General features: G+C 47.4%; 1 protein-coding gene across 3 annotated transcripts in view; it reads left to right on the top strand.

Annotated features, from left to right (window-relative positions):
* Positions 1-21,551, top strand: part of LOC119459014 (glucoside xylosyltransferase 1-like) — a 276,245-nt gene that overhangs the window by 81,964 nt on the left and 172,730 nt on the right. For 2 of the 3 annotated variants that reach the window (XR_007467937.1, XR_007467936.1), the window contains exons 6-7: positions 2,255-2,568; positions 14,935-15,811. Coding sequence is in view for 1 of the 3 variants with exons in the window: in XM_037720862.2 (XP_037576790.1) it covers positions 2,255-2,568; positions 14,935-15,111 (491 nt within the window). In the remaining 2 variants the exon portion in view is untranslated. Of the gene's footprint in view, positions 1-2,254; positions 2,569-14,934; positions 17,272-21,551 lie in introns of those variants that run through there. The other variant, XM_037720862.2, reaches the window with a different exon arrangement.

The raw sequence follows: 21,551 nt of genomic DNA, 5'->3' as shown, positions 1-21,551 counted from the left end.
TCAACGAAGGCGGGGGGCGCGAAGCTCCTTGAAGGTGTTCTATGTTGCGCCGACAGTAAGAGTCAGTAAGTTGGTAAGATTAGATTGAGCTGTTCTCGTGTGGAGGCATCGGGTCTGCAGTGGCCAACGAAAAGCACACGAAGAGGGATCGTGCGAAAGCAACGGAAGGTTGTTGGAGGACCATTACATGGTGTCGTAGGAAGCGCGGACAGCGAGAAAGCGCGTCTGCATCCTGGTGTTTTTACTGCACTTGTAGGTGATAGTAAAGTCGTATTCTTGCAGATGAAGAATCCACCGACCAAGTTGTCCAGACAAGTTCTTTAGCGTCGAAAGCCAGCATAATGCATCATGGTCTGTAGCGATGGTAAAATGGCGGCCGTGACGATAAGGTTGAAACTTCTGCACAGATCAAATGATAGCTAGGCATTCCTGTTCCGTGATGGCGTAATTCTTCTCGGCGTTTGTCAGAACGTGACTGTCGTACGCGACGGCCCTCGCACCTAAAGAGTCGTCTCGCTAGGAGAATGCCACCAATGCAGTGACCACTAGCATCCGTATGCAGGAGGGTAGGAGCAGCTTCATCTAAATGGCGAAGTACTCGTTCAGATGTCAGAGCGCGCTACAGATGGCAGAACGCTGCTTCACATTCGGGACACCACACGAAGGGAACATTAGAACGCAGTAATTTATTGGGGCGAAGTGTCGTATGAATCGGCGAAAATAGGAAGCGAGACCTAGGAAACTAGGAAATCTTTGGTCTTTTCGGGACGAGGGAAGTGCAGAACTGCCGAAACCTTGTCAGGATCAGGACGAATGCCGTCTTTGATCACAATGTGACCTAACACCTTGATTTTCTTGCTCGCAAAATGGCATTTCTTGGTGTTTAGCTGAAGTCAAGCGTTGGCAAGGCACGTGAGAACTTCGTCCAGACGTTTCAGATGCTGAGAGAAGGTTTACGAGAAAACAACAATATCGTCCACATAGCACAAGCAAGTCTTCCACTTCAGGCCACGAAGAACGGTGTCAATCATGCGCTCGAACGCTTCGGGCGCATTGCAGAAGCCTAATGGAATGACATTAAACACGTAGAGCCCATCTGATGTTGAAAACGCTGTTTTCTCGTTATCGTCCTCGTTCATAGGTATCTGCCAGTAGCCGGAACGCACACCAAGACTCGAGAAGTACTGGGCACCCTGCAGGGAATCCAAGGCGTCGTCGATTCGCGACATAGGGTATATATCCTTGCCTGTGATCTTGTCGAGTGCTCGGGAGTCTACGCAAAATCACACAGAGTCGTCTTTTTTTGCGAACCAAAACAACGAGGGATGACCAAGGGCTAGCAGAGGGGCGTATTATGTTCCGTTGGAGCATGTCAATGACTTTCCTCTCGGCTAGCGATACGCGATACGGTCGACGGCTCATGATGGATGTACCATCTGTCTCTATTCGATGCGTAGTAATCGAAGTCTTTCAGAACGAAGTGGAATGCGTGTCAAACGAAGCTTCATGTTTTCGGAGAAAAGCCAGCTACTGTTGCGACTACGAAGGTGTCAGGTCGGAACTGATGGCAGCTGCAAGAGCAGAAGGACGCGTCGGAGATGCGGCGAACCGACCACGCCAAAAATACAGATCACAGTCAAGAGAAAGCCCCACAAGTGATGATGAAGAAGAACCTCATGTGAACCCCACGTGATGATGATCATGTACAGATGACAAAGCGTAGCTTAATAAATGTCCAAAATAGACCTAAACCGGACTAATTGATGTATCTATTGTTCACCGCTTTCACGTGTACCAATAATTTGTGGGTGGGACTTTGTCAGTACCCTCGTAAACTTTGTAAGAAATGCACGTAAGCTTTAAACTCGTATATCACATTGGTTCGTTTAAGACCACCTGAAAGGTTCCCTTCACCGAATTGCGATATCCCATTTTAGTGCAGAGTGACGGATTTGTAAACTTCGTGCTTCTACTCTTTTTTCACTTACCGTTTTCAGACATTTTTTGTAAAAGCTTTACAGTTCGAAATGAAATTTCTCCTTGTTAGAGGCACTAGAATTTAGTTTTCTCTCAAATGGAACAAACTGCGCCGAAATGGGTATGACCGTCGTCTCAGAAAAGCATTCCTGTGTTTTACGTGCATTTGAATAGGGCAATTGGAAGCATGGTGACCATGTGCAATGTGTCTGTGAGTCATCATATACTTACGACAAAGTTCCTCATATTCCTCTTTCTTTCCTGTTTAATGGTGCAGCGTTGAATGCTGGGTTGCTGATGATGAACCTTACGCGCATGCGTGCCTTCGGAATCGAGCGCCGTCTGCTGGAGCTCAAGCGGGAATTCGAGGGCCGCATTCCGTGGGCGGACCAGGACTTGCTGAACATCCTGTTCACTCGATACCCACAAGGGATATTCACCTTCACGTGCCGCTGGAACTTCCGCGGAGAGCACTGCCAAGGCAACGCCCTGTGCACTGACGGTCCAGTGGCAGTGGTGCATGCGTCGCGCAAGATGATTTTGGAAAAACTTGAGCCGGCATTTGTCACGCTCCATCAGGCGATGCAGAAGGTAAGTACATCGTCATTGATCAGCCGAGACACACTGGGATTTTTCCATATTGGTCTCAGGATTCACCATATGCACAGGGCGTTCCAAAACCAAATGTCTCGGTACTTGGGTGTTGTTGTTGCTGTAGTTGTGGCTGGTGGTTGTGTCCTCAAAACGCGACTTAGTGCACCGAAAACTTAATAGGCTTGGCCCGCCCCTTTAGCTACCGCTTTGTTGGCGTAACACAGATTAGGTAATCCAATACAGTGAACGCGTCTTGCTTTTAAATAAAATATTTATAACATAAATAAATAGTATATCTCGGTGTAACTGATCAAAGGGCAAAGAGAAAAAATCACTCTATGAACATGGTCGAACAGCGAAGCTGTGTTAGTTACACCGAGTGCTACGAAAACACAAGTAAACACAGATCTACAACAGGAACTTATATTGGAACGTTGCGAGGCGAGAAGAGGCAGCGACTTCCGACGCTTCTCGACGAGTGTCCAGGGGTGCTATGCAGGATGCCCCGAGTTTGGCGAAACTCGGGATCTTCACGAGCTCTGGCGACGCCCCAAGATCAAAGAACAAATGGTAACAAGACGAAGTTTGTCCATCGGCACACCTCCAATTTCATTGGTTTATCTAGATTCACTCTGGGTGGCTATTATCCCTTGGGCGTTGCCATATGGGCGGTCGACAAACTGGGGCTCACGTGATCATACGGTCGGTGCATGGTCGTGCCTTCTTTCACTTGTTTGTCGTTCCACCGAGTGTAATACAGGCACAAGCAAGTTATAAAATAAATTCATTTAGTACAATAATATTAGTCACATTAACGTGGGTTGTAAGCATTTTAATGTTTCCACGATGTACACGGAATGTGTATTAGACTAATTTGTATTTAAATACGTTTCGCGTTATGCCACGAGGGGACGCTCGCCCCCCTCTTTTTTTTCTGGATTCGATTGGCACGGCTCGATACGTGCTTGCTCTAGCATTTCCGAGCACCGATTGGTGTGCGCTTGCTTTTCTCACTGGGTTTCCAACAGATCGCTCGTTGCTCCTTTGCTCTAGATTGGATTGGTGCGGCTCGCTACGTGCTTGCGCTCCCATTTCCGAGCAGAGATTGGTGTGCGCCTGGTTTTCACACTGGGCTTTTAACAGATCGCTCGTTGCTCGCGCTAAAGAAAAGCAGCGAGTAGCGCGCGCATCCAGCTACAAGACGAAGTGAGCGTCGGCTAGCGCATAAGTGGTTTGCCGCGCGCTTACCGTGTAAGCACACAGGAATGCCGGAAAGCACACATACAAGGGTCAGAAAACTACGCTTTATTTTCTTTTACTTTGCAATACACCTCCATACTGGCAAGCATCGAGCGATGGCTTCTAACAACCGCAGGAAAGAGTCTTTGTAGTGGCTAGCCCGAGCGATCCGTGGCTTCTAACAAACGCACGAAAGGGTATTTGCAGCGCACGTTGATGTTGACTGCCACCACATGCATCCCAGGTGGGACTCCAGCATCGGTGCAGTTACCCTGTACCCATCGCTGACAAGGGAGCGCTCCACTTTTTGACAATAACTTTCTTTTTTTTGCGTGTGAACGCCCGTGATGGGGTCCACAAAGTGCACGCTTTGGTTGACTGTCTACCAATGCGGATTGAGGCATAGCCCCGTTAGCATCCACTAAATTTGGGATACATTTGTATACGGCCAATTCGTCACTATGAATAATGGTCCCCGGTTGAACATTGGCTGCAATAATGGCGCCTAGCGTCGCCGCCTTTCGTCGGTAGACTTTGAAAGTCGCAACACCCCTCTGGTCGCGCAGAACATGCCGAAGACCCATGGGCCCCCAACTTTAACACCACCGCAATTTTGGCGGCTGGCGGAAAGTTGTCGCCCGTCATTAGGCGGCCTCGATTGTATACTTTTTCTCGCCGCGAAGAAGGCACTCATCAATTTGCGCTATCTACCCGGGGTACCAAATGGAGGTCGCGCCAGCAGCTCGTCCCTCGCGACCTTACGGGGGTAGTTCGTACTGTCGGCGATGGTGTGCTCCTATAGAGGAAACAAGTCGCCGGTCATCTCCTTCAACAGCCATATGTCTACGCTTTTGCTCACGCAGTACGTGAGCCAAATCATTTGCCGTCTGGAGAGGTGGTCGTTCGTATGGCCGAGGTGGTCCGTGTTGGCGAAGTAACGTCCTTCGCCTCTCTGACCGTGCAGTGCAGCTTTACCGTGTAACTGCGAAAACTGATTTCGGCACCTGTTGCATCGGAAGGCAGCCCGGCTTCCATTCTGAGTCTTCCAATATAATGTGACCACTTCGCCTACGCAGGTTGGTTGGCCCGGGTTGAACCCCAGGTGCTCATAGGTGCCCCAGTACTCCGATGACGACGCCGGACCTGGCCTGGGGCTAGGACGCGGTGGACGAGCAGCGCTTGAAACAGGAGAGAGCCGAAGCGATCGCAAGAACTTTTCCTCCGCAGCCTAGTCACATCAGTCTGTGCTCGGAAAGCATAATATGCCCGCCACGCAGTCTCCGCAGACAAGGGCGCTCGCCTAACTCGTCACACAGCCAGCGCACTGACGTTTTCGAAAGGCAAAAACGACGCTGAAACTCTACGTCGGTCATGTAGCTGAACGGGTCCAGATGGTCATATTGACGCTTGCCGCCGCTGGATGCGATGACACAGGCTGCTGCTGCCGCCGCCATGCTCCCGAGTTTAACTCGAGGGGGGTTTCGCGATGTACGAGTTTGGCCCGAGTTCGCGTGTCAATCAAAACCATAGGTCACGCCCCGAGCGAGGCATGTAACTCTTGTGCGCGCCCACCACGGTTGGGCCACGCCCAACTTATTTTTCGACAACAGCGACGTGGTGCGGAACTGAGAGGCATTAACAATCTTGACCGGCGAAATAAAACACGCTCAACGCACTGTCATCGGTGATGTACTCAGCACCACTATATAAAAAAAGCGTCGACTTTCGCTGCCTTATGCATATGTCTTCTTGGGCTGTGATGACGCCACAACACGGTTCATTGCCTGCGTTGTGGCTACGTAGCACACAGCAAATAATTATCCGCACGTCACTGTAGCTGCTTGCAAGGCGTCGATGCGCCGTGGTGGACGACGATCTTGAGCAGTGCGTAGTGTTTTCCAACGACTACGTATCGCAGCTGTCATTTGAGATGGCTACTCTGTCAGCGATATAGTGCAGCAAACACGGTCAGCGGTCAGCGCAAACATACCCAGTGCAATGGCATTTTGTCATCACAAGCACGGCACACTAAACAATTGCAACACCTTCCTGCGTTCGAAGTCTAATTTCCTAACTGCACACAAGAGCCCTCATCCACAAAAATACGATTGCTGCGCTGTCGTTACGATATCCATCTGCGATCGCTGTTAGCTCAGCAGCAGAGGCAATCGGAAAGCACATTGGAGTGAACAACACACTCAAATTCTGCGCACATGCGCACGGAGGCACCTTCAATGGGCAAGCGGTGACAAGCGACGAACTGTGTCGCTGGGCAGCACGCTCGTGTTCGCAATGCATCGCGGAGACTTCGCGCACGCAGATAAACTGGTGCATTTTCATTGTGCTGCGTCACTACGGACCCAGAATACCGCACAGCCATTTTGCAGCGACAGCCGTTGCTCCTGTCTCTATGGCTAAAGTGTCGTTTCAGTTGGTAAAGCGGCGGCCTTAATAGCCGCCGCAGTGAAGCACCTGCGGTGAACAGCCATGCCGCAGCGCTGCGTTGCCATTCCCCTATTAGACAGGGAATGGGCAGATCGTTGTCATGACTGACTTTATTGAACATAGCACTGCAGCGCCCCTGGCGACTGCTCACCGCATGAACTCCCTCGTGCGTGTGACCCTCTAGAATGTATCCGCTTGTAAGCTTTCGCCTCACTGTCGCCACTCGCGGAAAAAAAGTACAAAATTTAATAATTCATTATATGTCCGTTTGTCATCACAAATTTACAGCATTCAAAACAAAAAAACCGATACTTTAAGAAGTAAAATGTTGGTTATTTTATTTGTTGTATTTCAAAGTATTCGATTGAGGGAAAGTATAGGTGCAAGAATGCACCGCATGTGCCCTGTTCGCATTCGACGGAGGATAGAAAGATAATGCCCGAAAAAGGAGGCACGCCCTTGACGCGCCCGAGAAAGGCGTGGCAAGCGGTTCACGGCAAGTGTGCAGACAGACAGCGGGACAGTGACGGTATTGCTAAATTGCGATAATACGTTGATAACAATACGCGGCGCTGGCGCGTTTTGTTGCGCAGTCCTCTGTGCTTGAAGCACGGCAGCACTGTGCCGCGCAGGGTGCGCTCATGTTGTCATACCCGGCTTTATCTCGACGTTTCTTTTTGCCTGCTGTTATTGCACGTTCCTTGCTATCTCCGTTCACTGACTGTCATCGAGCAAACTCGGGTAAAACTCGGGTGAACGAGAAACTCGGCGCATCCTGCATAGCACCCCAGTTCTCTGATCAAAACTAAAGTCCCTAGATATTTTCTTGCTTTCTTTCAGAGCAGAACATCTAGGGACTTTAGTCGAAACCTACGAAGCCACCGCCAGAGGCATCGGCTGCAGTCACTGACACCACGCGCGTTCGACGTGAACGCGGGGAAACGCGGACGTCGTCGGCAGCAGCTCTGCGTGTTGCCTCGTTGGCGCTGCTACATATTTCAGGTTCTCTCAGTGTGTTTTTATTATTGCGATAGCAATTATATGGACACTCAAAAGCAGATTTCTGCCGTCGGCGTCGCCGTCGCCGTGAGGTTCCGTATGACGTCAATGGAGATGAAATCGTCGCCGCGCGCCGAACGCTCTATGTGCGAGTGAAAGGGCGCGAGGGGCGCATGCTTTCACGGGGAGTGAACGCACGGCGGAGAACAAACGCGCGTTCTGCGCCGTGCTCCCTTAAGGGCTGCAGAAGTAGGCGTCTCTTTCCTCCTTTACAATCACCATATATGTAGAGCAAACGGCCTTCTTCCGACACGCGAGAGGCCGTGGGGGAGGGGGGGGTAGGGGGAGGGAAGGGAGGCGACGTTTAGCTGCGGCACCAAGTGTCTATTTATATCAGAGGCTCCGGCAACAAGTCACCAACACCGCACGCATTTTGAGCGAACGCGGGCAAAACGCCGACGGCGTCAACAACAGTTCTGCGTGTTGCCGGTGCTGCTGCATGTCCAAGTTTATACAGCTGATAAAGTTAATATCATTACTCCGTATAGCTCTCTACAAATTTGCTATCGCAATTGATGCTTCGCCTTTCAGGTGAAACTGCTTTCCTCCTTTACAATCACCATATATGTAGAGCAAACGCGCCTTCTTCCGACGCGCGAGAGGCCGTGGGGGAGGGGGGGGGGGGAGGGGTAGGGAAGGGAGGCGACGTTTAGTTGCGGCACCAAGTGCCTATTTATATTTTATATGCGGAGCACTTTAGGGGCTCGGGCTGTCGGCGTCTAATGTGTAATGTCGTCACGCTCAGAAAACACAAGCGCAAAACAGGGCCAATACATGCCAAGACCAGCGCAAAACCGGGTAAAATTAAACTAATTAGATTCAGAGTAATAGAAAATACAGGACTGCTCAGGAATTGCGTGACGTCACCTGCGTGACGCCGTACAGACGGCGAACGCTCCACTTCGAACAGCTCCGCTGTTAAAACGACACATATGGGGTGAATCCCTTCTTACAAGTTATTCTTCTGAGGCTAAAACATGAAAGTTAGGAAACAATTATCCAAGCGCAAGAAATTCCCGCAGACTAGTGACAGACAGGGACAAGTTTCAGCACGAAACAAACGTAGAATTAAAGAACAATTATATAAAACAGCCGTAATCAAACGAACACTGCAGGCGCTTCAAGAGCCATTAAACAATATACTGGCAAGTGTACTCGTTTATCTTTCTCCGGTGACCACTATTTACCGGTTAACGAATGTTAAACGTTATCGCTCGGCGCGTATTGGTGCGTATCGGAAGTTTCGCGAATGTTGTCGATAGTTATATTCGTTGGCTGTTATTACCAAGGCTTTTGTAATCTGACTGGATGCGAAACGCGAATTTTGTAGTACTTACAGGCGCGCGGGCACCAGGTTACGCTGCAACCTCCAATGAGTCATGCATGAATTAATTGCCGACGCAATCGATCTGCAGATCAGATTTCAAGTACCACCGACTGTGCTCGCCCCTAAGGTTGTGCTTCAAGTGTCACTTGCTTCGGTTCGGCCAATAAACAGTTAGCTTCGTAATTTACAGTTTTGCTACTGTGTTCTTCACCGTAACGTCAACGTGATATCTGGTGGCAGTAGGAATCAGAAAAAAATCTGAGAGCTGTCGTCGCCTGTGCTGAAACCACTGTCTCTGCTTCTTTCGTACGAGAGGTACGCGGACAGTGTACATATTTATACTGATGGTTCCACAAACCTCCAGTGTTCGTCCGGGGCTGTGGTTGTTCCAGCAAGAGCTATTACCATCAGCTTTAGGACTGACCACCCAACGACATCGACAACTGCGCAACTAGCTGCTCTGCGCGCTGCACTTTGTTTAGTCAATCGGGAACCACCTCGACAAATGTCAATCTTCAGTGACTCAAAGCCAGCCCTGCAGTCTGTGCTATCAGCTCTGCCTCGCTGGCCATACGAACAGGTCGTATTCGATATTAGATACCTACTCCATACATCACATGAGAAAGGACACCACGTCACGTTTCAGTGGCTGCCCAGTAACTGCGGCGTCATAGCGAACGAAGACGCCGATAATGCCACTCCTTCTTCTTCTTCTTCTTTCTAAGGTTTTAGGTGCCAAAAGCAGTTCTGATTATGAGGCACGCCGTAGTGGAGGGCTCCGGAATAATTTTGACCACCTGGAGTTCTTTAACGTGCACTACAACGCAAGCACAAGGGCGTTTTTGCATTTAGCCTCCATCGAAATGCGGCCGCCGCGGCCGGGATGCCGCTTCCGCAGCTCTTGAAGACACGCAGAAAGAGGCCATACCACTTTCCCGGTCCGATGCAGCCAACAGACTTCAAGTGCTTGCACAGGAGATCACGCTATCTATATGGTGCACACCAAGCAGCCAGACCAACCGGAGCAATCGTCAATAGCACCTGCCCTCTTTGATGCATCTCTGTATGCCAACTGGACTCCGTCGAAGACAGGCCACTCTGCTTTATCGCTTATGGTTAGGGGTGGCATTCACGAAATCTTATTCATTTCTCATTGGAATGGCCGACAACGCTCTTTGCAAGGTCTGTCTTTGCCAGGAGACGCTAGAACACATTCTATGCGACTGTCCTGAATTATTTTATGTTCAGAGACAGTCCCTGGCGTCCGTTCTAGCGCACCTTGACAATAGACCAATGTCAGTTGAAACGATTCTCACATGCCGTCGACAGAAGATGTCGCAGCTGAAGGCGACGAAGGGACTACTTAGGTTTTTGAAAGAAACGAGCTTGGACAAGCGGCTCTGACAGTGATGTCATGAACCACGCAAGGGTGTTGGACTGTGACTGACGATGTGTGTACTGTGCTATGTGCTCTCTCTCTCTCTCCTTCCCATCTTTCATTCCCCCCCACCCCGCTCCCATGTGTAGGGTAGCAAACCGTTATGCTAAACTGGTCCCTGCCTTTTCTTCTCCACTTTTTCCTTCCTTCCCGGTGGAAGTGCAGGGTAGGAGGAGGAGGACGGGAAAAATTTCTTGAAAAAAAAACTAGCTGGTGTCTTTCCGCTTTTGTGGTGAGGCGCCCTCAGTCCAAGGTTCCTGTGGCTTTTTCAGTCCCCCGGGCCCGCCGCACCAGTTGCTGCTAGGTCACGAGGTTCCGAGCTAGTCAGCACGGCTTCCCATTGCTGGGGTGTGGCGTTAGGTATTTGCGGGGCTACCTGTATGTTGGGGCACGCCTATGTGATGTGATATATGGAGGCGTGGGGGCATTTGTACGAGTGTAGTGTAGGGTGTATTGCGTGTAATCTGCTTGAATGGGGTTGTTTGTAATTGTCGCCATGCTACTGCTTCTTCGTGTGAGAGGTCTTGTGTGGATGGGTATTGTCGTCTGTTCAATCTGTGGTGTTGTAGTATGGCCTTGTATTGGAACGCGGGCAAAACGCCGCAAAAATAGCACCACCTCAATCTAACTTGGAGAAATGCAATAGCAGACTTCTCCACATGTGGGAAGCTAAGAAATCGCTGCAAAATAGACTTAAAGGTCAGAAGCATAACCGAAAATTGAGAAAGCGCATAGCACTCCTCAACAAAGAAATCGAAGAATATGCTGCGCAATTGAGCAAACAACAATGGGACGAGATATGTAATTCCATGGACAGACAATTAAGCACCGCAAAATCTGGCACATGCTTAGGTTCCTGCTAGACCCTGAGAATAACAGTAAAAACCGCAGACAAGGCATTAATAAGGTAATACACGCCTATGAGGGTACCGAAGAGGAATTTCTCAAAGAATTAGAGCAGAAATACATAACACAGGCACCCCCTTGCAACCATCCTAGCTACAACGGGAATATCAACGCAAAATTAGACGAGGAATTCACGGAGGCAGAAATCCGCGCCGCCCTACAAAAGGTAAGCACCAAATCAGCCCCAGGCCCAGACGGTGTAACAAACAAGACTCTCAGGAACCTCGATGATGGATCGATCACCAACCTAACGGAATATATAAACGAGTGATGTATATAGGGAGAAGCACCAGCTCAATGGAAGAAAACGACGATAATGCTTATTCCAAAACCTGGTAAAACGCTTGAGATCGACAACCTCAGACCGATCTCCCTAACATCCTGAGTCGGAAAATAATGGAACATGTAATTTTAAACCGAGTAGATAACTTCTTAGAGGATAATAACATGTATCCAGATACAATGATAGCGTTTCGCAACAACCTTTCGACACAAGATGCAATGCTTCAACTTAAGCATCAGATAATCGACTATAAAACGCGCTCTACAAGGGCCATCTTAAAAGGCTTTTGATCTTAAAAAGGCTTTTGATAATGCAAACCACGCAACCATATTGGAAAACACCGAGCGATTAGGAATAGTGCAACAGACGTATAACTATATCAAGAGCTTCCTATCAGATAGGAAAGAAGTCTTCTCCGTCGGAGGACTCACGTCACACGAGATCGACATCGGGGGGGCCGGCACGCCGCAAGGCTCTGTCATCTCCCCGATGCTGTTCAATCTCGTCTTGATGGGACTCCCCGATAACCGAAATCACATAGAGTCCCTCAATCACACAATATACGCCGACGATATTACTATCTGGGTCTGTGATGGTAGTGACGGATTAATAGAACAACGACTCCAGACAGCAATAAACACAGTAGAGGAACACCTCATAGGAACAGGCCTCACATGCTCTGCAGAGAAGTCCGAACTTCTCTTATACCGCCCCACACTTAGGGGCAGGCCTCCCAAAGGATACGGCGGAAACGAGGCTCATGAGGAAATCAAGTTACAGACCAAGAACGGGCGGAATATCCCAATAGTCAATCAGTTCAAGGTACTGGGTCTAATAATCGAGAACAAAGGTACAAACGGGGAAACCATAAGGAAGTTAGACACAAACGTAACGAACACCATGCGATTAATCAAACGAATTACTAACAAGCACCAGGGTATGAAGGAAGAAAGTATCATACGGCTCATACAATCCTTCATAATCAGTCAGATCACATACATAGCAGCCTTCCACAATTGGTTTGTAGCTGAAAAGACCAAAATTAACAACCTCATAAAAAAGGCATACAAACTAGCACTAGCGATTCCAATCAGTACGAGCACACATCTCTTCCTAAAGTTAGGACTCCACAACACACTGGACGAACTCATAGAAGCGCAACAAACATCCCAGGTGGAACGACTAACCAAAACCAAAACAGGACGGCATATACTACGCAAGCTAGGAATTAATTACAACAATCAATGCGGGGAAAAGAGGACGATAACGAGAGAAATTCGCGACAAACTCCTAGTAACAAATATACCCAAGAACATACATCCAGTTTACAACAAGGGCAGACGCACGAGTAAAGCAGAGAAAATGATCCGAAGCTATGGCTCAGACGACAGAGCAGCCTTCGTAGACGTGGCTGAATACCCACACAGAAATAGCTACGTGGCAGTAGTCGTAGATCACACCCAAAAGTCCCTTACAAGCGTGTCAGTAAATACCAAACATTCCGAGACAGCAGAAGAGGTAGCCATTGCACTAGCATTGGTCTCCACAAACGCTCAATACATAATTAGCGATTCTCAGGCAGCCATTAGAAGCTATGCTAAGGGTAGGATCTCTCCTGAGGCGTGGCGCATCCTCATAGTCAACAAAGCAAAATTCTCTAACGCAGAGAAGAACGGCAGGCAATTGCTCTTGTTCCCAGCACATACGACTCCAGGCATTCACGCAATCAACCCCAACGAGGTAGCACACCGCGAAGCTCGAGGTCTTACTCGCCGAGCTGAGCAAGGAGCGACTTCCATCGGTCAGGCGAACGCGGAGGATGAGATCTGGAGAGAAAAAGACAGATGAACAAGGTTTAGCGATATTACAAAATTCTATCAAAATCAGAGGCGAATATTACCACCGCCTCACACTAAACTGAACCGAACTGAGTCCGTTGCTTGGAGGCGATTACAAACAGAAAACTATGTGAATCCCGTGCAGTTAAATACTTTCTACCCCGAGATATACGCCAGCGATATATGCAAGCTATACGAGTCTGCTAGAGCCACCCTTCAACACATGTTGTGGGGATGTAAAATATATCAAGAAAAAATGGCAGTCTCCCCGGAAAATCTACGGGCGCGGTGGTCGGCCACGCTACTCCGCTCAGAACTCCTAGACCAACTTTGGGCCGTCCAGCGAGCCATGGATGCCGTGCGGGAGCAACAGCTCCCAGTGGCCATCTAGGCGGCCACAGACCCGGGCCTCCCAATCGCCGGATTTCAAATAAAGTTATGTCACTCACTCATTTCATGGAAACCCATCCAGAATGAACGCGCTCGGGAAAGGGCTCGTCGTCGACGTGCCGGTTCTAGCGTGAGGGCTTCCGAAGTCCAGGCGAAACGTCAGCGAAGAGCCGCGGACCCTGAGTTAAGGGAGCGCGATGTTGAGGCCAAACGTAAGTGAAGAGCCACCGATCCCGAGTTGCGGGAGCGCGATGTATGAGGCAAACGTCAGCGTCGTCTTGCCCTCCAGGAACCCGACAATGGTGGTTCACGCCTCGGCAACGCCAGCACCAACTTCGCCGGTGCGACGGCGAGGTTTCAACGCGAGCTTCTCAACCGGACCTTCGGAGCCAGCTGCAGCGCGTGTGACCAGTTGTGGTTCGAGCACAATTTGGCACTCGTCAGTGCAATTCGTTCGTAGGAACACCGAAGAAAAACACGAAAAGCTTCGCTTACCCCCATTTCCTCGACAGGGGAGGTGCTGCTAATTTCTTTTCTCCATATCTTGCCCAACCAGACCCGGATCCGAGTCGGGTTCCAGACAAAACGGCTCGGCCGGCACTTCATAATCAGGTGCTTTCAACTGCAGGCTTAGCGTCAGGCAGTCAATGGGAATCAAACTACAAAGCGTCTAATGTGACACGTACTTCAAGCAGTCAAAGTGATAGCGTGCATTCATAAGATCAAATTGAATGTGCGCTTGCACGCATCATTCCTACCGAGCATTATAAACAGCATCTAGTCGCAGAAGAAATTGTTTTACTGCGTAAGTGCACGAATCAAAAATCTTGCTCTCCTTTTTCAGGTACCGTACCGATTCCTGAAGGAATCGAGAAAAAAATTGACATGCACTCTTAAGTGCTGTTGATGAATTTACTGTTTCAAAGGAGAAATCCGTAGCATGAAATTTTTTTAAATTAGCTTATCAATACATAACTATCAATTATGTGAACTTCTATCTATAAACTTTTCTGGCATTGGCATTGTTGCTGTGTTGTTATAATAAGTGCTGCCATTCCTTATGGAACTGCCATTGTATTTAGCTTCACGACTATGATATGTACACAGTTGCAGAATTTCAGATCAGCTGTAAATGCTAATAATGTATATAAACCACCGACCAAGCCCTCATCCGTGAATGTCATAACAAATAGTAGGCTGTAACTGGCCATTTCCTTTTTGCAGGCATCATCCATCCCATTGTTACAGCACTGTCGCGAAGCTACAATGTTAGGTGAAGGCGCGCAACTTTTTTTTTCTTAGGCGGATTGCGCTCATTGTGACTTGCACAGCGTAAAAGTCAACTAAGTTTGAAAGACGCGAAAAGATAGACGCCCCCTCTGCGTCGCATTCTCAAACTACAATTTTATGACGTGATTCTTTCTGTTAACATTTTCAGTTCAAGCTTGGACAAAGTCTCGTGGATGGCTTCATTCTCCCTGTGAAAGAAGGCCTCCAGAAAGCACGTCCGACGGGGTGCACCAAAGAGTTAACCAAGCAGCTACCTCTACTTATGCTGTCTGCAAGTCGTGTCGACAACATGACTGCCGGAGCTCATTCCATGATTGCACCGTAGTGCAATCATGGAATGAGCTCGACGTGGTATATCCACGTCGCTGTTGTGACGATTAGAAATGTGATAAATTACGTTCGTTTCGAATGTTTTGTTACCTCTGTTAAACGCAATGACTGGAGGAGTTATTTGTTAAAAGGACGCTTTAGCTCGGAGCCAACTTCAATTTCCCTCTTGAAATGCACATGATACGCTGCCATACTCTATTTACGCAGCTGCTGCATAAATCTGAATGAACTGTGTTCCATTTAGGACAAAAATACGAATTCTACCGATAACAGGATGCAGAATGTTGATCAAGGATTTGTGATCTTTACAAAAATTGCGAAAATTCGGTGATCTTCAAACATGGTGAAGCATGAGGTTTCCGTATCAGCAACTTTCCACTAGGAACAGCTATCACTGTTTAGTAAACTACATCTGTCAGAGCATCTGAAGCGGACAAATTTAATGCGCCAGTTTGAAGCTGTCAAATTGTTACAGTGTTGGTAAGGGTTTTTCACAACTCGTACTCACAAGTCAGCTGTATCTCATAGATTGCTCACCCGCCGTGGTTGCTTAGAGGCTATGGTGTTGAGCTGCTAAACACGAGATAACACGAGATTGCGGCATCAAATCCCGGCCGCGGCGGCCACATTTCCATGGGGGCGAAATGCAGAAACACCCATGTGCCGTGCTTTGCTCTCACGTTAAGGAACCCCAGGTGATCGATTTAAGCTATTCCAGAGTCCCCACTGCGGCGTGCCGCATAATCAAATCGTGGTTTTGGCACGTAAAACCACAGAACTTAATTTAAATTTAATCACAGATTGCTGTATATAACAATTTTGTTCACTGTCGATGTATCAATAGCTGCAGTTCACAGAAATGCGATATCGTTTTTATAGTTGCGTTACAGGGTTGTAAACCCAGTGATTCAGCCTCTTTTTTCTTTTAATTTCGTGACATACAACAATAATGGTAAAACAAATTATCGCCTAAATGAAACCAACTGCAAGCTCCAAATGGTAGAGTTTGCCTTTTTTCATTTAACCGCAACAAAACCTAATCAGATTCGGTGCAGTGTATGCCGATCAAAACATTTTTATTTCCTTGTATTTAGTTCGAAGCTCAGGCACAGGCGCTTCATAAGATCAACGCACTTCATAGCCATCAGCCACGCAGGATAGGGGTACAGAATGCCACGGAATGCTTTGAAGCTAATGCCATGTAGAAACACTGGGGACCGTGCGTCGAATAAGTGGCACAAGCGATTGTTCATTGTACACCGCGACAGCAAAGCCAGCGTCTTTCGTTTTATGTACGTGAAGTTTGTGATACATTGCATTATCGTACTAATAATTTAATAAACGAAGGATTGAACTGCACCATTTGATGTGTGTTCTTGAAAGCGCAAAAAGACAAGACAGCTGCTGAACAGAGGGCTTTCTTTGCAGCCAATCAGTATAACACAAACAGTGTACTTCAAGATGATGTCATCGCGAAATCTTGTTCACTTTTTCTATTCATGCCATTACCATGTTGTACCTGATCTTCTGTAAGGATGTGTTTAGAAGTGTTATTAGTGTGCATGAAACACACCTCGAACACTAGGTAAACTACAAAGGAGAAACTTGACACACTTTCGGGAATTCAAAGAGGTGCTGCTTACACAAAATAGTTGGTATTTTTGTTACAATAGGTATTGAACAGTTAAAAAATATTTTCTGTACGAGGAAGGCTTTTTGCGTAATCTCCGGGTATAAGATCCGCCATCCGCACTTCGACTACCACAACGGACTTCTTTATAGGAGGACATTCTAGTTCTTTACGCAGTAAACGAACGATGATAAAAGGCTCGCCTCGCGCTATATGAATATAGCAAGCGCTTGCCCAGAATAAATAAAGTGAATGAGGTGTCGAAAAAGATCATATGTAATTAGGATCAAGGCACCATCAACAACGACAATAACACCGCCAGGTAACCGGCTTCGTCTGTCGAGTTGGTTGACTATTGAATAAAAACAGTTTTATTACTTGCTGTGTTACCAATTGTATTTTTACATTTGATTTCTTACACTCCATTGCTCATGTTACTCTCCCTGCTCTTCATGGTATGGTCCTTCAACGTGTGGCAGCCTGCTGTCATAGTGTTGGTAGTGTGTGGCCGTTATTCCCTGTGTAGCGTGTACTAGACAATGGTCGAGTAGGCCGAACGGCGCTCTGCCGCTGAGGCGCCACGTGTGGAAAAATAGTGCGAGGGCGCTGCGAGCGAACTGGATTGAGGCGGAGACGCGCTCCGCGGCATATTTAACGTACTTTCGCTGCGGGCGCCGAGGCGGATTGCGCATAGTACGCTCTTAAAATAGCACTTTATTTCAACTGCAACTTTATGTTTACACCATTTTGCCAAACATATATATTTGAGGCATAGATTATACAAGGCGACGTCTTCAATTTTGCTGTCGTTGTCAAGCGCGTCGTCTGCTAGCGAGCACGCGTTCGCCACGCGGACGCTGGCGCACGCCCAGTTTTTCTCGCAGAACCTCTGTGCAATACATTTTTTTAATATTTTAGTTGCTTTGGTGCGCTTATGGCTCTTGACGGCCGGTGCCAAATGTAGTTTTAGCTAGGTGAACTGCTGTTTTAGATGCGAAGCATCTTATGCTCGGGGCTATGTCACTCCCTCCTTCCCTCCGCCGTGCGGCGTCCACTTCCGGTTCCGCTTCCGGTTCCACTTCTGGTTCCGGAAGCCAGCTTCCGGCTTCCGGAGAACGCTTCCGGCGTTTTGCCCGAATGATCCCCAGGTGTTTCGCCATTCATCGTCATTCACTTCGTCCTCTGATTCTCCTCCCGCAACGCCGCGATGAGTGACACGGACAGCGCCAGCGTCAAAGCCAGTGTCATCGCCGTGGACAGCGCCACGGAGAAGAGGGCTCGAGGCCGCTGCCACGAAACGGCAGCGGCGACAGGCCGATCTGAACACTAATGGGAACTTGAGTCGACCCCACGGCTGCTTCGCATACTACTCAGAATTCCGCGACGGGAAGATGGTGTAATTTTTTTACCACTATCATCTAAGGTAACTGGTATCTCCGCAACATGAAGGCTACGTAAGAAAATTTTATTATTGATATCCTGTCATTTCACACGCGCTTCTTGTTGGTGGATATTAATCAAGGACAATAAACGAAGAAAACAATATTAGAGTGAAATAAACCAGGTTTATTAACTACGTAGCGCGAAGAATGACCAATGTATTTCTAGGTAATTAGATCAAACGGTACATAGACATATATATTTACGATACATATATGTAAGGGAAAAAAATAACAAATATTCTAAATGCAATAATTGAAAAAGTGAGAACTCCCGACCGGAATAAGCGCACGTGTTTGCAGTAACAAACACACTTATTAGTGAATGCTGGAAATAAAACTCTCATGCACAGAAATAATATTCATAGCAGGCAAAGCCATCTTATATATTTAAATATGCGTGCGTGGGTACGTGTGCGTGTGTGTGTGTGCGCGCGTGCGTGCAAGTGTTATTATTATACTGTACGACACCGAATGGTCATTTACGTTCGAATGTAACGCATAACAGCACTATTGGAATCTCAAAGGTGAGTGACTGTATGCAAGTGAGGACTGTTATTCCGAATGATTTTGCTGCCGGAGAGTCGTGGCTGTTGCGCAGAGGCGCAGTTTCTGAGAGCATTAACGGACGGATGTTAATAAGTCCTGATTAACAAGTTCCTAGCTCTCATTCAATATAAACGCCCCGTTTTGGGGCAGCCTGTAAATCTGCTAACTTGACTCAGACAAGAATTTTTGACAGTCTCACCATGTTGTATGTGAAACATGCCATTCCTTTAATTGTTTCATTATAGTCGTTATGATAGTGCACGGGATAACTGAACGCAGCTGTTTATATTATACAAGCTGCAGAGTTTAGCGGTCATACGTTTGGGAACGGCATTACATTTACGCATGAAATATAGGATAAGCGTAACATGTTTTTCTTGGAAATCAGACTCGACAATAATTTATGTTGTTTACACCCCCAGAAATCAGCCGAAGAACGCAGCCACCTGCTTTTTTTTTCTTTTTCTTTTTTTAATATAAGCAAATTCTTGGGTTTTACGTGGCAAAACCACGATATGATTATGAGGCACCCGGTTTAGTTTTTGCAACCTGGGGTTCTTTAACGCGCACCTAAATAGAAGTACACGAGTATTTTCCCATTTCGTTCCCATCAACTTCCGCGACCTGGATTGAACCCGCGAGCTCCAGAATTCTATAGCAGCGCAACGCCGTATCAAAGATATAGGCACTAATTAGGCTACCGCGCAGGCTTTCTTTTTTTTTTTTTGAAGTATCGACTGGAAAAAAAGGTTGCAGTGGCTTAGCTCGGCTATGCCAGGATATACGTAGCGTTAGCAAAGGTTCAGCTGATTATTTTTAGCTTTCCTGGTTGTCTCCTACGCTCAACCGCTAATTGCCAGCCAAATACTTCGGGATCCGATGAGTCAAGCTTCTCCGTTTTTCTGCGCTGTTGAGCAGCATTTGCGCTCTCCTCCATGGCTATACCACGCTGGCAAACGCCAGTTAGAAGCACAGCGGCTCCAGCGCAGTGTCAGACGGCGACTGCACAGCGAGCGCGCGCCGGCGCCAGTGCGTCTACCACGGCTACGACGTCACTCCTCTGGAATGCGCAGCGGTGAGTCGCGGCGGTGAGTCGCGCGCGGCGGCGGCGGAGTGCGCGAGAGGTGCCGGCTCCGGTGGCTCCGGTGCGCAAGCCGTGTGACATCACTGATCCTTGCGCATGCGCAGCACGGCCCTTGATGTGCCGCGCGAAACGGGCTTGGTTAGGCCAGTGTAGCTAACGCTACAAAAAATGCCACGTACGGCTTACGGCCAAAGATTAGCATATAGAATGGCTAACTAAAACCGTTTTCGGCGCTCGAGGTCCGACTGCAATAAATGACCCCGTACCAATTACTCCGCATTCTGTTACGCGAGAAAGGCGCAAACTTGAATGGAATGTTGCACTGCAGTTTACTCTTTTTTTTTAATCTATACCAATGCTTCCCATAAATCTAAGTACAAGGCACCGGATGGGGCAGGTATGCTTTACTTGTTCGAATCTGCAAGCAGGAAGGTTACATATGTTTCTCCGCCTGCGTTTCGCAAGACCTACTGATAGAAAACTATATGCGCAACAATACACACGAGAGAGACTAGTTGCTTGAAGAACGAGAAAAATATTTTTTCTCCAAAGGGATTCGTACAATAACATAGTAGAATGAAAGCCGACACTGCGGCCGCAATGCACGCGCAATCACCGAGTGGCATTAGAAAATAATAAAAATAAATAAAGAAGAGAAAGGAAAGGAATTTATTCTTAAGGGATAAATACATGTCATATACAATTATGAACACCATTTGATTGGTCTGAACGCAAGTACCAGCTCGCGAAGTAGTACGAATGACCCGGCCGAGCAGTATCGCCAGCAGTTTCCAACGGCGCGACCTTGGTGCGGCCCAATCCACTTCGACCACAGCGCCGCCCTGTATTTTTCCACGTCGGGCGCCTCATTGCAAAGCGTGCGCCGCCCCAGCCGCTCGTCCCACTCGACCATATTCTAGTACACTCTGTCCCTGTGTAATAAAGAAGAGGTATTCACTGTTGCCCACCCTCTGATCATTCTACCTCAAAATATTCTCGATTGTACTTGGAGATCTTGTGTTATGATTGTGGGAAATATTGTGTAGTTGTTCTGTCTGTATGGGATGGAGATCTGTATAGTTTATAATTTCGGCACTTATATTCCGTGTTTATTTGTATTGCTAACTTTTTTTGAAACATTGTCTAGACATTTACTTGAGCATGTTTAGGTCTTTCCTTTGCCGAATTTCATTTTAAATGTTGGTCCTGATACTTACAGACTGCATGTGGTGATTTTCTATGATAACATTTTTTTTCATTAATTCTTCAGATATTGTTGCTGAAGCGGTTGCTCTTTCAGTATTCTTTTGTACATTCGGAGACTGCAGAATACGGAGCTTGGAGGTATTGTTTTGAAATGTTATCCAAGATTTGTGAGTCTTGTAGAGAGTATTTGTGTCCCTGTTTTTAAGTGCCCATTTCCTAAACTGAACATAATATTAGAAAAAAACTTTTTATACGAGTTTCCCACTGTACATAAATCACATTAGAAATACATAGAAATAGCTGTATTACGTAACTGTAGATATATGAAGACGAACTATACATTTTTAGGCTATATATATCTGTAGCTATATCTTGATAATTTATGAGTTTTCTTTTGCTTCTGTTTTTCTCTGTCTTATTTTCTCTTCTTTCTTTTTCCTTTCTCGTACCTGTCTTTTTTCTAACTTTTTTTTTCAAGTTCTCATTGTCTGCTAATTTTGTTTCCTTCGCATTTTTTATGTTCTTAT

Source organism: Dermacentor silvarum, chromosome 7 (assembly GCF_013339745.2).
Source record: "Dermacentor silvarum isolate Dsil-2018 chromosome 7, BIME_Dsil_1.4, whole genome shotgun sequence".
Lineage (NCBI taxonomy): Eukaryota > Metazoa > Arthropoda > Arachnida > Ixodida > Ixodidae > Dermacentor > Dermacentor silvarum.
Note: the sequence above shows the minus strand (reverse complement) of the source record. Positions and strands in the feature narration are given on the sequence as shown.